The sequence below is a fragment of the Elgaria multicarinata genome, chromosome 3 (genome assembly GCF_023053635.1).
Source record: "Elgaria multicarinata webbii isolate HBS135686 ecotype San Diego chromosome 3, rElgMul1.1.pri, whole genome shotgun sequence".
NCBI classification, from domain to species: Eukaryota; Metazoa; Chordata; class Lepidosauria; order Squamata; family Anguidae; genus Elgaria; species Elgaria multicarinata.
In genome coordinates, this window is record NC_086173.1 from 63,641,957 (window position 1) to 63,657,694 (window position 15,738).

General features: G+C 48.6%; 1 protein-coding gene across 1 annotated transcript; it reads right to left on the reverse strand.

Annotated features, from left to right (window-relative positions):
- Positions 1 to 2,324: 2,324 nt before the first annotated feature.
- LOC134396713 (CCN family member 1-like) lies at positions 2,325 to 11,168 on the reverse strand. Its single transcript, XM_063123263.1, has 5 exons — positions 10,942 to 11,168; positions 9,885 to 10,098; positions 5,710 to 6,036; positions 3,156 to 3,361; positions 2,325 to 2,665 (listed from the first exon to the last, which is right to left on the reverse strand). The coding sequence occupies exons 1-5, from the start codon at positions 10,993 to 10,995 to the stop codon at positions 2,357 to 2,359; spliced, it is 1,110 nt and encodes a 369-aa protein (XP_062979333.1). The 5' UTR covers positions 10,996 to 11,168; the 3' UTR covers positions 2,325 to 2,356.
- Between the last annotated feature and the right edge of the window lie 4,570 nt (positions 11,169 to 15,738).

Sequence of the window (15,738 nt, forward strand, 5' to 3'; positions counted from 1 at the left end):
CGAGAGTAGCAGAGGACCATAAAACCTGAGCATTTGCCTCCCCCACCACCCATCTCAGCTCTGGAAACAGGGTAGCCAGTCCGCTGTGCACGTCAGCACTTTTCGAATGGCAGCATCCCATTCCCTCCCACCTGACCCAGAAGCCTCCAGACGGACAGAAGAGAGAGACAAAACACCGAAGGAAAATGATAAAAACATTTCACTATTTTCTCTAGCAACAGTAAAGATCCAAGCTAGGAAGCGTGGAATCAAAGCTCTGCTTAAACAACGCAAAGCACGGAGGGGCTTCATTATGAAGCTAAATAGCCGTCACTCCAATCTGGCGTTGAAGCTTTCTTTGATGCAAAAAGGTTGGCCGGCCGGGGGGGGGGGGGGGAGGGAGTATGAATTCTCCTTTGTAGCAAAAATTACTTTGCTGCACTCATAAATACAGGCTTTCCCAACGGCACAAGAATGACGAACACGGCTTCAGATCCTTTCCAAGATTGCACCTTGTTCTTCGAAGCATTCCTTTCGCTGCTCTCCAGGAACATAAAGGGAACAGGATGACATTTAAAAAGTGCTTTCATAATCGCAGGGAGGGTTTGCTCTTCAGCTCGGTCTAGTTGTGATTGATTTGCTGAGAGTCAAGGGCAGAAATTCCTTTTGCACATCACAGTTGGCCCAACCAACCTACGTTAGGCTGGAGTCAAATGATAGTTTTCAAGAGGACTGGGTGTGGTTTGAGGAAGGCATTACCTCTTCCGTGGTACTGTCTTCTCTGGACAAACAGGATTTTTGAGAAAACCTTTCAAGCCTATTTACCAGAAGCCAATGGGCCTGTTCAGACGACACACTAAACCATGGTTAGGCCACTAACCATTTTGCAGAAAATGGTTAGTGAGCGTGTTTAAACCATGGTTATGTAGCCACCATCATTAGGAATGGTTCACAAGACACACTAAGCCATCATGTTTACCCTAAAATGCTTAACCACTACAGCTTAGCGGATCATCTGAACAGTGTGGGATGAGTGTACACATCATAAGTAGCAGTGCCTTTTTCAACCCACCCCCCATGCAACTTTCATCTCCTTTTGGCTGTGTGTCCAGCCCACGACATGCATGTGTACTCTTGATTTCCCCCCCCTCCATTTTTAACTTAGCCCCCAACTCGACTCCTGCTGAGTTTAAAAGACAGTTTAGCAGTTCTGAATCGGGCGGAGTGAGAAACTGCTGAAGCACAAACCAGAGGAAGAAGTGGAATGTACGACATCCATGCGCTCTTGCCTTCGTGCAGATTTCTCTTTCCCTTCGATTCTTGCAAACGGGTCTCTCCAGGAAACGTCTCACCACTAGGGTGCGCTGTGAGCAGGAGGCAGGGCGAACTTGTAAATTTAAAGGGGGGCAGACTGGGGAGGAAGAAGGAAGAAAACAGGGGCATAGATCAGCTTTCCCCAACTTGGCAGCCTCCAGATGTGTTGGTCTGCAATGTCCATCATTCCCAGCCAGCTAGAGATGATGGGAGTTGCACTCTAACACATTTTGAGGTTATCAGGTTGGGGAAGCCTCACATAGGTGCCAACAGTGGGCAGTTATGGGGGAGCGGGTTCCAAGCAACCTTTTGGGGGGGGGGCACTTTCTCAGAAAATTCACAAGGTAAAAGAAAATAAATGAATACCCATCAATATTCATGGAGCTGCCCTAAGGTCGTATTGACAGATCCCAATCTAAATAGAACTGTAGTTCTTTCTGAGACACGTTGGGCAGACCCAGACCCTTAATTCCAGTTTGGTTGCAGTGCATCTGCCTTGTGTTAATACTTTGCTCTTTCTAACCATTGGACCTTTAGGATGTCAAAGCATTGCCCATCTGGGGATTTGGAAACCCAAGCCAGAGGACCTGCAGCTATCCCTGGTGCCTAGAGGCCGAGCATTCTGCATTACGGCCCAAAGCACAGAATCGGAAGCCTGAAAGGGAAGTGGGACTGGCAATGGGGGAGACTTCTTTGTTTGATCTTCCCATGGGTTGCCTGAGGCCCAGTTCCAGCCTGGGTCTGGCTAGACTGAATGGAGAGATGGAATCCAGCATCATGAGAACCGTTCCTCAAACCGTTGGGATGTCCAGACTCCCGACCCAGCAACGGTGCATTTCCCCACATGCCGAGGAATTTGTGCACCTCCAAAGTCCATGTCACCTTCAACGTTTTAGTCAGATGGGCATTCATGGGAGCAGGGCAGATCTAGCATGTCCTGGCTCCCTAAAACAAGCAGAGGGACCTCAAGTCCACGAGGGTGATCCAAAGTCATTTGAGAGATCAACATGGCTCACAGGCCACCAGGAGAGGGCGCAGCAAGCCGCCAGCAGAGGGTACGCCATCACTCCAGGAACTTGTGCACGTCTCCACGGAGCTGGTACTGGGGGCCCATGGCAGCGTCACTGAGCAGCGGGCAGTGAGCTGGGCTGCACTGGCATGTGTGGATCATCATGACATTCTTGGAGAAGGAGCTCCCGTCAGGGCAACGGAAGGGCACGCTCAGGGTGCGAGTGCGCAAGGGCATGCAGCACCGGCCATCCAGGCAGGCCCCACAGAAACTGGGCTGGTAGCGGCGTGGGCTCTTGCAGCCGGCATAGCTGAACCTCACGGGCTCCCGCACTTTGTGCGTCCTCAGGCACTTCTTGCCCTTCTGAAAGGAGAAGAGAGAGCATTTAGCACCGCACCATACTGCCCTCCATCTCTGGGAGAGATGGCGAGAAGTGGCCCAGGATAGTAGTGATTAGGCCAGCCTTCCCCAACCTGGTCCTGTTGGTTGGACTACAACTCCCATTGTCCCCCAGCCAGCTGGGGATGATGGGAGTTGTAGTCAAACTCATCTGGTTGAATAAGACTCTAGCTATAGGAACGTTGTGGGAAGCACATCTTGGCATCCAACTGGGGACCACCCCAGGCGCAGATACACCCCCCTTAACCCAATAAACCCTGTTCCCTATCCGCAAACCGGAGGCACAAAGTTTTATAGTCTTGGCTCCCCTCCTGTTCTTGACGGTAGAAAGCTGCAATTTGGGATGTTTGTGAATCTCATTCCCTGAAGCTGGGCTTTAGTCATAAGCGGTCTTGTCCTCCACCCACGCACCACCAGCAGCCCCGCTGTCTTTTCCCTGGCTTTCCAGTCTCACCTTTAGCTTGGTAAAATCAGCTTGCCCACAGGGCCTGATCTGGCACAGCCGGGTCTCTTTGATGAGTTTGCATTGGGGGTTGTCACTGGTGACGCGGGCAGAGAGGCCAAAACCACAGCTCTTTGAGCACGGCGACCAGTCTGTGGTCTGAGCCAAGCATTTGTGCTGCTGTTTGGCCACATGACTCTGGAAGTGCGGCCTCCAGGCTGGAGAGAGAAGGAAAGCCCTGTTAGTTCATGGTCCTGCAGCTCATCAATGAGGACGTCAGGGCACTGCCAGCAACTGTGAACCGCCCAGGGAGCTTCGGTTATTGGGCGGTATAAAAATGCGATAAATAAATAAATAAATAATAATAATAACTGCACGAGATGGCAACCAACCACAAGGGTGAGAAGGGAGTTAACCATGGATTATTAAACACATAAATGGAAGGTGGCTCTGGCTCCACAAATGGCTGCCGGGGGTAACATGCTCTTGCTCAGCTTCCCAGAGGCCCAGGGTTGGCTGCTGTCATGAACAGCATGCAGAATTCGACGGATGCTCAGCCTGAGCAATTCCTACGCACAGACCTGCCAAAAGGATAACTGTTGGAAGAGGTGAAGGCAAATCCATGTGTTTGGGGGGAAATATGGAAGAGAAGGTTGGAGGAGAAGAAATGGAGGGAAGAGGGAGAAACACCATGGGAACCTGGGGGGCCAGGGGCTCTGGACCCTGGCACCACTGGGGCTCTGGCAATAGAGGAACCCACCCACTCAAATCAAACTGGTATCTTCAGGAGAAATCCTCCCCTCCCTCAAGGCAAACCCCATCTTGCTGGGAGGAAACTTCTGAGCCCATCTTTTGCTATGTGGCCACCAGACAAGGTACAAGGGTAGCCCCTTCCCCCTCCAATCGCTTGAGAGCAGGAGCAAGGAAAACTTTGCCTACACACACACACACACTGAAAAGATGGAAGGTTTTCCAAGCCTTCCCTTCCAGCCACAATCCTGCCTCGCAGAAATAGCAGCTGAGAGGGAAAGCAAATGCAAGGGAAGGATCACATTTCATGCCCCTTAGGAGCATCAGATTTAGATCCTGAAAGGGCAACGGGCTACTCCCACTCTTACCCCTATTTTTGTTGGGCGTCCCCATCCTGCTTAGATGCAACTTCCAGCACAAAGGCCAGCTCTGTTCCTTTCCTGCCCTTGGAGCAAAGCTGTTCTTGTATCTTACGTGCTTCTTGCCAAAGCACAAGCTTCTCAGAGTGCCGTGGGCAGAGATTGCGTGAAGGGCAGGTGGCAGGAGATAGGGATGGATGCCAAGATGATGATGATTAAAACACAAAATACAGGAGTTGCAGTAAAAATAAATAGATCAATGGATGGAAGGAGATGGGAGCGAGGGAATTTCAGGGTCCCAATCCACAGGCCGGTTGCTCTCAGCAGGAGAAGGCAGCTGCCAGGTTTGCCCACTAAGACAAGCCAGTCACTGGATCCAGTCTTAGGCCAACGCTCAACAGCACAGGTCCTCCCACAACTCCACACTGGGACACAGCTGCCTTCCTCAACCTGATGCCCTTTAGATGCTTTGGACTACATTCCCAGCATTCCTGACCATTGGCCATGCTGGCTGGGACTGATGGAAGTCGAAGTCCCAAACTTTGGGAGGATGCCAGGTTGAGGAAGGCTGGCACAGAGGGACAATGTTTTAGATGACATTGCTGCTTTCCCTGTTGCTTTGCCACCCTAAGCCTGGCTTGGATGAGGCAGAAGCCTGGGAATGCATTCCACAGATGAGTTGCATGGATGAGAAGTTGCCACAACCCATTTTAAGGAGCAAACTTGTCAACAAGCGGCAATGCCACACAGTAAGCAGATTGCTTTTACATAAGAACACGAGAAGAGCCCTGCTGGGTCAGACCAAGGCTCCATCTCGTCCAGCACTCTGTTCATACAGTGGCTAAGAGCTGTTGACCAGGAACCCACAAGCAGGGCACAAGTGCAACAGCACTCTCTCGCCCATGCTCCCCAGCAACTGGTGCCTATAGGCTTACTGCCTCTGATAATGGATTATACTTGTAATGTGGCTGACTAATAAACATCCTGGCTTGATGTCCTGCAGTAGCTTACTCTGCAAGGGAACGTCCCCAGACAAGTGCAGAATCACTTGCAGTGACTAGAAGCTGCCCCTTGCTTGCTAGTCATGGAGCTGACCGTTCAGTAGCTTTTGAGTAGCTTTTTAGAGCATGCTGCTCTAAATAGGAAAGAAACCAGGAATCAGGAAAGGCCTTTTGACTATTTATCTTCAAGAGACCCAAACAATTTAAAAGCTGTGAAACCCCCTCCTCCCCTCACCCCACCATACAATTCCTTTCCAGGTTTACAAAACATTGCAAACATGGTCTCCAAGGTGAGGGATCACTTTTCCCATGAAGTATGGCAGGTGTGAGAGTCACTGCTCTGAATGATGCAGGAAGCACCCAGCCTCAAGGGGGAGAGGGGGCTTGAATAACAATCCCACCCCCACTCCTCCAGCCACAATGGCTGTGGGTCCTCTCTCCTCTCGGCCCACTCACCTGGCAGGTTTTTCCAGTGTCCGCCTTTGCCCACGTGGATGAGCTCATTGCCATTGGCTTCTCCGATGGAGTTGTACTCCAAGGTCACCTCTCCGTAGGTCTTGGGTCCTTTGCTGCACACAAACTTCTTGCAGCACTGACCAGGTACCTTAAGGAGCCGGGGACTGGGGCAGCCCAAGGAGACCAGGGGCAGCTCTAGCGGGCAGAGCGGCTGGCAACCCACAGCCCCGTCAATGCAAGTACACTGATGTTTACAGCTGGGCTGAAAATTCTCCCCGTTCTGGTAGATCCGACCGTTGTATTCACAAGTGCGACCTTCTTGCTTTGCTGAGAAGGAGGAGACAGAAAGATGGAGGTGATTCTGTTTTAGGGACTAGATTTTTTTAAAAAAGAATACTATACATCAGCCTTCCCCAACATGGTACCCGCCTGATGTTTTGGACTACAGCTCCCAGCATTCCTGAGCATTGGCCATGCTGGCAGGGGCTGATGGAAGCTGAAGCCCCAAACATCTGGAGGGCATCCGGTTGGGAAAAAGACTGCTGTACCTCCACTTAACCATATATCTACAAGAGGGGACCTAACTAAAGGCATCTTTATAATTTCCAAGCATGGCTACTGCATCACAGAATAATGATGGAGTGGGTGGGGAAGTGACACTAACCATATCACACAGAGGGTTGGGCAACCCAGTGCCCTCCAGATGTTTTGGGTGACAACTCCTGCAGATCCCAGCCAGCATGGCCAATGGTTGGGGATTATGGATGTTGTAGTCCCAAGCAGCTGAAAGGTATCAGGTTAGAAAAAGCTGATTTAAAACGACATCATCTACATCAGGGATGCAGAACTTCTTTCAGCCCGAGGGGCAAATTCCATTTCAGGGAAGCTTTTGGGGGGGGGGCATTCCAGTGGTGGGCGGGGCCAAAGACAAAAGGGGCAGGGCCAAAACATACCAGCCTATTTTAGCTTAAAGCTTTTACTGCCAGGAACTAAAGCTTAGGAGAGGCATTCTAACCTTTTAGAATGGGAGAAGAAAACTGCACAAACCCAGGAAACTATGGAACAATTTGTGATTGAGAGAAAGCGTCTGGGGCTGGGAGGAGGGGTGTGTCCTTCCTGGGGAACCCAGAGGGACAGATTTGGCTGCCCCCCTTCTCCCCCCCCATCCCGGAGCCCGAGGTTCTGCATTCCTGATCTACATTCAGTAGTACCCTATGTCCTAACGTGCAATGGGGAACTTGTGATACTCCAAATGTTATCAGTTCTAACTAGCCAGGACAATGGCCAGGGATTATGGAAGATATAACCATCTGGAGGGCGCCAGGTTCTTTAACCAATCTAATTATTCTGACCTTATAGGCCCCTTCCAACTCTACTATTTGATAATTCAATGATTGTTGGAGTTTGCAGATGTGAAAGACAGAGCTGGCCTTAAACTGCCAGCATCAGAAGTGAGAGAAAGTCACTTCTCTGCAGAATTTGGGTTTTTATGGGCCATGTCAACAAGAGGAGTGTTTTGAGCTTTAAATAGCCAGTGTGAAAACAGGATGTGAAGAGCTCACATGGCCTGGGATCAGGTTGCAGCAGCCTGGGGCTGTCCTGGAACTGGGGAGCCTTCTGCTGGAGGTCCAGCCAGTTGGAAGTATCCTGGCCTATAGAAATGAGCCCTTCACCTTCCTCCCCTGCAAGCTCTCCTAACTCTTTTCACTTGTTCTCTTATGAGCCTACGTGCTCCTGAATAATGGCCTTACTTCTCCCATTTCCCAGGGAAAAAAGTGATCCCAGATACAAAGACACTGGTGGGCTCTATTCTGAACACAGCTGAGATTGCCTCAATGAAAACATGTGGTCTTATGGGAACAGTGATGTCCCCAGCTTCATCTCACACATCAGGGAGAGAGCAAGGGCACATAACAGTGGTAGACAACCTGGTGCCCTCCAGATGTTTTGAACTACAATTCCCATAATCCCTGACCACTGGCCCTACTGGCTGGAGTTGTAGTCCAAAATATGTGGAGGATACCAGATTGCCAGGTTTGCTTTCCTTGACAATAGGGAGCCATGGAATGCAAACTATTCCAGATCAGCTGACAACTGCGATATTTTAAAAAGCGAATGTGCTCTTGTGTGTGCAACCTAGACGCATTACCCAGAAAAGGGTAGCTTCCTCCACAAAATAGCTTGTGGAGGAACTTCATCTGCTCTGGACTGCCCAGGAACTCCCCACCTCCAGTTCTGCAATCTGGTGGGAGTGGCTCATTTGGCAGAATGCCTGCCACATCTGTGAGAGAAGGGGGGCAGACAGACTTGCCCACAATCAAATGGAGCCACAACTTGAATCCCCATCACAGTCCCATACCTATGGATACAAACCCTCATCTCCTGTGCCCTGGGGTATGTGCCATTTCATCCTTCTCTTTCCATTGACTATAACAGCCTTTTGCCAATCTGGCTCCCTCTAGATATGTTGAACTACAGTTCCCATAATGGGAGTTCCAGCAGATCTTGAAGGCATCAGGTTTGGGAAGACTTGACTATAACAATTACTAAAATCATAGCGGTACCACAATGGATTCCTCAGTGAATCTCCTCCAGAGGAGATTGAATCCACAAATTACCCTCATTGGCCCTCAAAGTTGGCTCTTCACAGCTCTCCTGACTTCTCCTCTGAAAATGTCCACTGGGGCATGAGAACCAGGCACCCCCCAGTTTGACTGTGAAGGTGTAATAAGTAAATCAACAGGACCCCCTTTCCTGGTCTTAGGTCTAAACGCAATGGAGCATGAGCATGCCTACGGTGGGCGGGTGGGTCCAAACTCCCTGTGGCCTTCCTTGGTCACAAAATTAGGCTCCACTTCAAAGTGAGATTCCAGCTCAGTACATAAAGCGCTGCTGCGTAGTGTAGTAAATCTCATTCATCCAGATGGCAACAATGTACAGCATCTAGCATACATGGATACTGTTGTTTTATACTGTTTTTATATTTTTGATGGTTTTAAATTTTGTATACTTTTTAATGTTCACTGTTTTCAACTTCTGTAAGCTGCCCAGAGAGCTTCGGCTATGGGGTGGTATATAAATTTAATAAATAAATAAATAAATAAATAAAAGCCCCATCATATCTAGTCAAATGCGCGGCTCCCGTCACTACTTCTGTCGCCACTCCGATGTCGTTTCCTGAAAACAGGAAGTAATTAGCCCCATTCAGTCTGGTAGGAGAGAGCAGCAACAGGACTTAAATCTGGCAGCAACAGGACTTAAAGAGGTTTTTTGCGGCGCAATAATGGCCAGAAGGGGCGGATGACAGCTGAGAGACAGACGACATCATGTGAGTAATTTGCAAGTGCCCAGTAACGAGCCTGCAGTAAAACGTTTGTCGGATGGAGCTTTAAATCACAGCAGTAATTTTAAGCATTTCCTTGCAGAGTTTAATACAGTGCAGAAAATGCAATGGAACAAAAGAACAAATAAACCACAGAACACATGTAATCACCACCACCACCACCATTAACAGGGTCAAGCAGCAAAAACTATTTTATAACAGCATAAAGAATTATTTAATTTATGGTTTCAAAATCACTCTTGTAAAAAAAAGGGTGTGTATGAATCGTGACTGTTGTGGTGGTTGCAAGCTTAACATCTTAATCTAGGGATGGGGAATGTGTGGCTCTCCAGATGTTGTTGGACTGCAAGTCCCATCAGTCATAGCCAACATAGCCAATGGTGAGGGATGATGGAAGTTGCTCTCCCATCATCCTTCACCACCGTTGAACATTAAATTTAAGCACAAGGTTTTTCACATTAAATTTAGCCACAGAGGTGAATGTGGGAGCAGCTGGAGGCAGCCTGCTAATATTTCCCCCACCCTCTACATCAGCAGAGGCTGGAGGCTCTGATTTTGGTGGGACTGTGAATCCATCCTGGGTTTCAATCAGAACAAGCCAGAACTCCAAAGCAGCTCTCCAAGGTGCCGAAACTAGTTGCGGGATAGGGTTCAGCACCTTGGGTTGCTGCTTCAGAATTCTGGCTGATTCTGACTGAAACCCAGAGTGGATTCGCGGTCCCACCGAAATTGGAGCCACCAGCCTCCACTGCTCTGCATGACTAAAAACACTCTGGGGACCACGAGTGCGCCAAGGATGTAAGTGAGCCCCTCTTCCCTCCGCCCCTCTTACCCCAACAGATGCCCCGGCTAGCCAAGGGGTCGGCCCCAAAATTGCACTCTAGGCCCTTGTGGGGGTCGCAGGGCGAGAGCGCGTCACAGTCCTCGTTGAGTTGCCGGGTGCAGACTTGGCAGCAATGGCAGTCGTCCAGCACCATACTGATGCCGGGAGGGCAGCGAGGTGGGCCCGGGGGGCAGCGGCATGTGCCAGGACAGCGGCAGGATACCTGGAGAGAGAGAGAGAGAGAGAGAGAAGGCAATCTTTCAGAAAGCCATCCTGTGCGCAGCGCGTAGGGTTAAAAGAAAAAATAACCCTCCTATGCCACACCCCTTTCCACGCTTGTGCTCTATTCGGGGATGATGGACTTCGCCTCTCTACCTGACTCTAAATGATGATGATGATGATGACTGGCGACACCAAAATAGTTTCCTAGATGGCGCGGCGTGCCACGGAGTCCCAGCATTCTCTGCCCCGCCGCCCCCGCCCGCGCGCGCACACACACCGCTCGTCCATCCCGAATAAACCTCAGTAATACAATCCTGGCCACGATCAAAGCGCCCGCCACAGAGGCACCGGGTCCAAAGTGTCAGAAACGCCCGCGACGGAAAAGGAAACTACTCCACCGTACACGCGGCGGGGTGGGCTTGTTCTATTCCTGATCTCAGCCGCTCTGGAGCAACTCCGCCAGATTTAGACGAACGTTGGGCTTTGGGCCGTGGTATATAAAGTGGCAGCATCCAGAAAGGGTCCAGGCTCAAAGAGGGACCCTGCGCCCGGCACCCGCTCTGAGTGTATAGCCGGGACGCTTGTGTTTATGAAGGGAAGGCTTTGGAGAGATTAGGATCCGCTGGATCCCCTGGCCGAGAGAGCCAGCAGAGGGGGGCAGGCTCGCTAGAAGCTGAAATCCGGAGTTTAGGGAGAGCCCTCCTCCAGGACTTGATCAAATCCAGAATGATTCCTGCTGCTGACTGATCGCTGGTCACTGCCTGCTCTCCTTGTCAACAGCGTCGCACGCTCAGTTCACTTACCCAAGCGGAGGAGAAAGGGGTGGCCAAGGACAACTACTCACCAGAGAGATACACAGCAGGAAAGCAGCGCTGGGCAGGGTAGCCACCAGCCGCATCGCTGTTTGATGAGAAAAGACGTCCAGAAAAGGGGACAAAATTACCAAACCGGATTTTAAAAAATGACCAAGTAAGCGAACTCTCGGGGGATCGGGATGAGACAGCCGGTGCTTAGGGTTGCTGCGAAATTATCCCCAGGATTCCTCGCCCCTCTGCGCTCTCAGCACACTCGCACGCCGCCTTATGCGCAACTTTCAATACCTACAAAGCAACTACGTTGTTTCTGTATTTATATTTCCCCGGGGCCCCTCCCACCTTCCGGGCTGGGAGCCAATAGGAACCTCTTCGTTGGCCAATAGCAACGGTGGCGCACTTCCAAACATTCCAGGGGAGGGGCTTTGGAAAGGTGGGAGGGGCCGAATGAATAGAGTCATTCATAAAATTAGAAGACCAGTGCATTCCGAGGCGATGCGCGCGTAGTCTCGCGCGGGCCAGGGTGTTCCGCTAGCAGAGTAGCGCTTTTATGGAGACTGCTGAATAAGGTCCCTGCTCCCATAGGGCACATCAGTGCACAGGCATACCAGTGTGAGGAGCAGCCCCGGCCACAATCATTCCTGAGATGCAAAAAAAAAAAAAATAGGGGGAAGGAAAAATCACGGAAGAAGGAAAACAGCTAGAGGGAGACCAACATTTTCTTTGCCAGCGCGAGCCTCTGATCTGACACGAGAGCAGATCAAAGGCCCACGGAACCGGGGAGGAGCAAGTGAGCTGGGTTAGAAGACATGGACAAGCTTGCGATTCTGGGGCACACTGACTTACTTGGGAGTAAGCACTCAACCAGGCTTAACCATTCCGAAGAAGCATGCAGAATCTCATGCTGTAAAGCTCCCTTCCCCAACCAAGTACCCTGCAGACGTTTTGGACTGCAAATCCCAGTGTTCCTAACCATTGGCCATGTTGCCTGGAGCGGATGGGAGTTGATGTCCAAAACATGTGGAGGGCACCAGGTTGGGGAAGGCTCCTGTAAACTATTAAGCACACATAAATGGCAATAGTTGAAGGGAGGGGCAATGGCAGCGAGCACTCCCAGGCCTGTGCTGTTATGAAGGCAAGGTGAAAGCCATGTACCCTCCCTGCCCTGAGGTCCTTGGATGGAAGATGGAATAAATACTTTGTCAAACATGTTTGCATTGGTGTATTAGTTGTGTCTTCTGATTCATCCTATTTTATAGCTGTGTAACCAATGGTGAAACCCACAAAAAAGATCAAATCTGCACACCAGAGGATGAGATGGTTCAGTTGCCATGGGGTTGGATCCCCCTTTTTCAAGTAAATCACCTTCCTTTCACTGAAGCTGACACAAAGCTGACATGATTGAGTCTCACTATCTTGATTCCCACTTATTGAAAACCACAGACATGAATGGGGTCAGATTCAAAGCATGGGGAAACCAGCTATCCTTGGAATTAATAGGATAGAATTCCTGCTACTTCCTCCTCTGCAGATGGCCCAACCCATCAATTTCTCTATGGTTGTTCCCCAATTATAGGTTCAAAGTCAACCTTCTCCGCACACACAGAAGACACAGTGGGTTCACCACAGCAGTTTCCCATGAGGAAACAAGGGGAACTATGACATTCCACCGCCTGCAATCTCTTGGATTTATTGGCCACATAAAATAGTTGGCTAGTCAATAACAACTTACACAGCCCTGATTCCTATCACCAGTCACCTCAAGATGTAGAATGATTCCCCCACACACACACACACAATCCATCCCTTTTGACCTATCTTTCCTGTACACATAGGAACCAATGTCCATTAATATCTTTGCAAAGGGCAGGCTAGAATTAGAATGACAAAACTGGCTGCCTTGAGGACTTTGGCCAAGCCACACAGGGGCCCAGTTTGGGTGGGTGGGTCCGAGCTTTGCACCTTCCGCAGCTAGTTTCAGCTGTCATGCTTCAGGCGGCTGATCCAGCTGCTCAGAGTCACCACGGCAAAAAGAGGGTTCCACCAACAGTGGCAGATGTGCAGCCAGCTGAATGACATGTATCTCCTGAGATCAAGGCTCTGAGAACAAGTCTGAGGCCGTGTGTGCACATCACTTCCTTTCTGAGCACTTCATGACTTGATGCTTTATCACTCCTAGTTGAATGTGCAAACTGACTAATGCTAGGAAGCATGATACTTTCTTTTATCTTGCAGACAATATTTGGTGGCCTAAGCATTAATATTACCTTCCTTTGGACACTATAATTTTGAAGGTTCCCTTGTAAAACCTGCTGGTTAATTTTCTTCCGAGATGGGCTAAGCCACCTTTCAAGGCATCTTGCCAATCTGCAACATAGATTCAAGAACAGGTGACATTATGCCAGGGTCCCACATATGGGTTTCCACTAGGCACGTGCTGCACATTCCTCATGTCTTTCAAAGAGAAACAAAAGACAAATGTGGCATAAACTTGAGAAGGAAAGAAATAAAAAAAAATCCAGCACTCCCTAGCTTGGACAGCTCCTCCCACCTGCCATGTCTAATTATATTATTATTATTATTATTATTATTATTATTATTATTATTATTATTAATGGTAAGTACTGAAGCTCTTTTTTAAATTGATTTTGTTGTGAAGTTTCAACAAAACAAAACCAAAAAGAGGAAAAGAAAACTTGTAGCTACATAAATTTGAATATATCAATTTCAATGCATGTATATGAAACATATGTATATACACATTCACATATATAAAAATATAGCTTCCTAAGAATGATACATAAACTTCAACAAATATCCAAATAAGTATCCATTGACAGGTGGCATATACACCACTCAAGCGTATGTTAAAAGCGTTGTAAGGTCCCAAGTCCATTGCATTATAGGAGGTGGCCGTTTATTCTTCCAATGTTGTAATATCAGTCTTTTGGCTGTCAAAAGGGCATGAAGAAGAATCCATTAACTTCCAGGAGCTAGCCTTCACAGTGCCACCACTTTGCTGCTCAACCCTGCAGTTTCACTAGTGTGGAGTGGCAATGGGTAATCCCCATTGCAGAGACAGTGTGGGCTTTCCGGCTGCCATTCAGCTCATTGGGCCCATCTGCTGCCCTCTGCCCGGCTTCTGGCAATCAATCAATGGTTGCCATCCACCCTGGATTGTCCCCGGCTCGATGCCAGAGTGATGTCACTCAACAGAATGGCCATGGTGACTTCGCTTTGAAGGGGAAAATTGGGGTAAGTCCCCGACTTTTAAAACAAGCATCTTCTGGGAAAAGCCTCATGGTGGCTGTGAGTCAACGGCTGCATTGTATAACTGATGCAGCACCATATATCCATATAATAATAACCCCCTCCACAAAAGAGGCAACTATCAGTTCTACCAAAACATATGTTTAAAGAAGCATTAGCTGCATCACACGTCCAGCAACTAGCTGACTTATACAAACCTTTATTCAAGAGGTGTTTGGAACAAGCGTTTTTGCTGAATACAGTTGTGATTCATTGATTAAGCAAAATGGGACAATCCAGTTCCCTGTTCCATTCCTGCTTAAGACCCTGTATATCATATGTATTAACCAATAATAAGTATTCATGGATTGTGAGTCGATAAAACTTATCAGCCTCAATAAGTGAGTCAATTTAGCATGAGAAAATGTGTCAAAATGTAATTAACGACCTTATACACAACGTGTTTCTAACCGAAGCTTACGGGGGTATGCTCTGCCATGACTGAGGCCCATAATCACCATGATTTCTGGCCCGCTTCAATTTCCTGCAATGTCCTAAATTCTGTTCTGGCCACAGCAAGATAGCAACGCCAGTTTCCAGCTAGAATCGCTGTGTAAGTTCCACTCCTTTGTCTGAAATCCTGTTGGTCACACATTCACCCTGACAAGCCCGTCTCAAAAAATATACGTTGTGGATTCTTCCTTTCATGGAAGTCTTCCACTGAAGCATTCAGTTCCCCCATTCTGGTGCTTGGAGCCTTGTCTCTGATGATTGGTCTGGGGCCAAAAAGGTAAGTAGCCAACTCTTCTCCCTATCCATACAGCTTCTCTGTATTAAAGAGTGGGGGAGGCTCTAGCCCCCAGGACATTTGGATTTGCAGATCCGTCTTACAGCTGGGGCCTTCTGCAATGGGGTAAATGTTTGCTTCTGCTCCTCTTCTTCTGAACAACATGTTCTTGGGTTCTCATGTCTCCCGGGCTTTGGAATTCAGTTTTGGAAAACAGATTTCTATTCCTGAACTTTGCAACTATATAAGTATCTATGAGCCTTGTCCTTCCTACCTTCTTTTTTCATATCAGGACATATGGGGGAGGGGGAGCGGAGAAGCAATTTCATAATCTGGCTAAAAAAAAAGCAGCATTTTCACAGGCCTTCCCTCTTGGCCCAAATCCAAAGAGGTGAGTAGTCAACTGTTCGCCAAATCCTGACAGAACTGCATTCAACAGAACTGTAGAATTTACTATTTTTCAGGGCAATTTTGTACTTGTCTATTATTATTATTATTATTATTATTATTATTATTATCATTTATATGCCGCCCCATAGCTGAAGCTCTCTGGGTGGTTTACAAAGATTCAGAAATAAGTCCCACTGGGTTCAATGAGACTTACTCAGAGTGCCTGCCCAAGGACCTCCACTTCCCTTACTCGGCTTCGTCCTTTTTCTTCTGTTGCCCCTTACGCCTGGAACGCTCTTCCAGAACACTTGAGAACTACCAACTCAATCACAGCTTTTAAAACTCAGCTAAAAACTTTTCTTTTCCCTATAGCTTTTAAATATTGAGTTTGTTCTGACTCTAT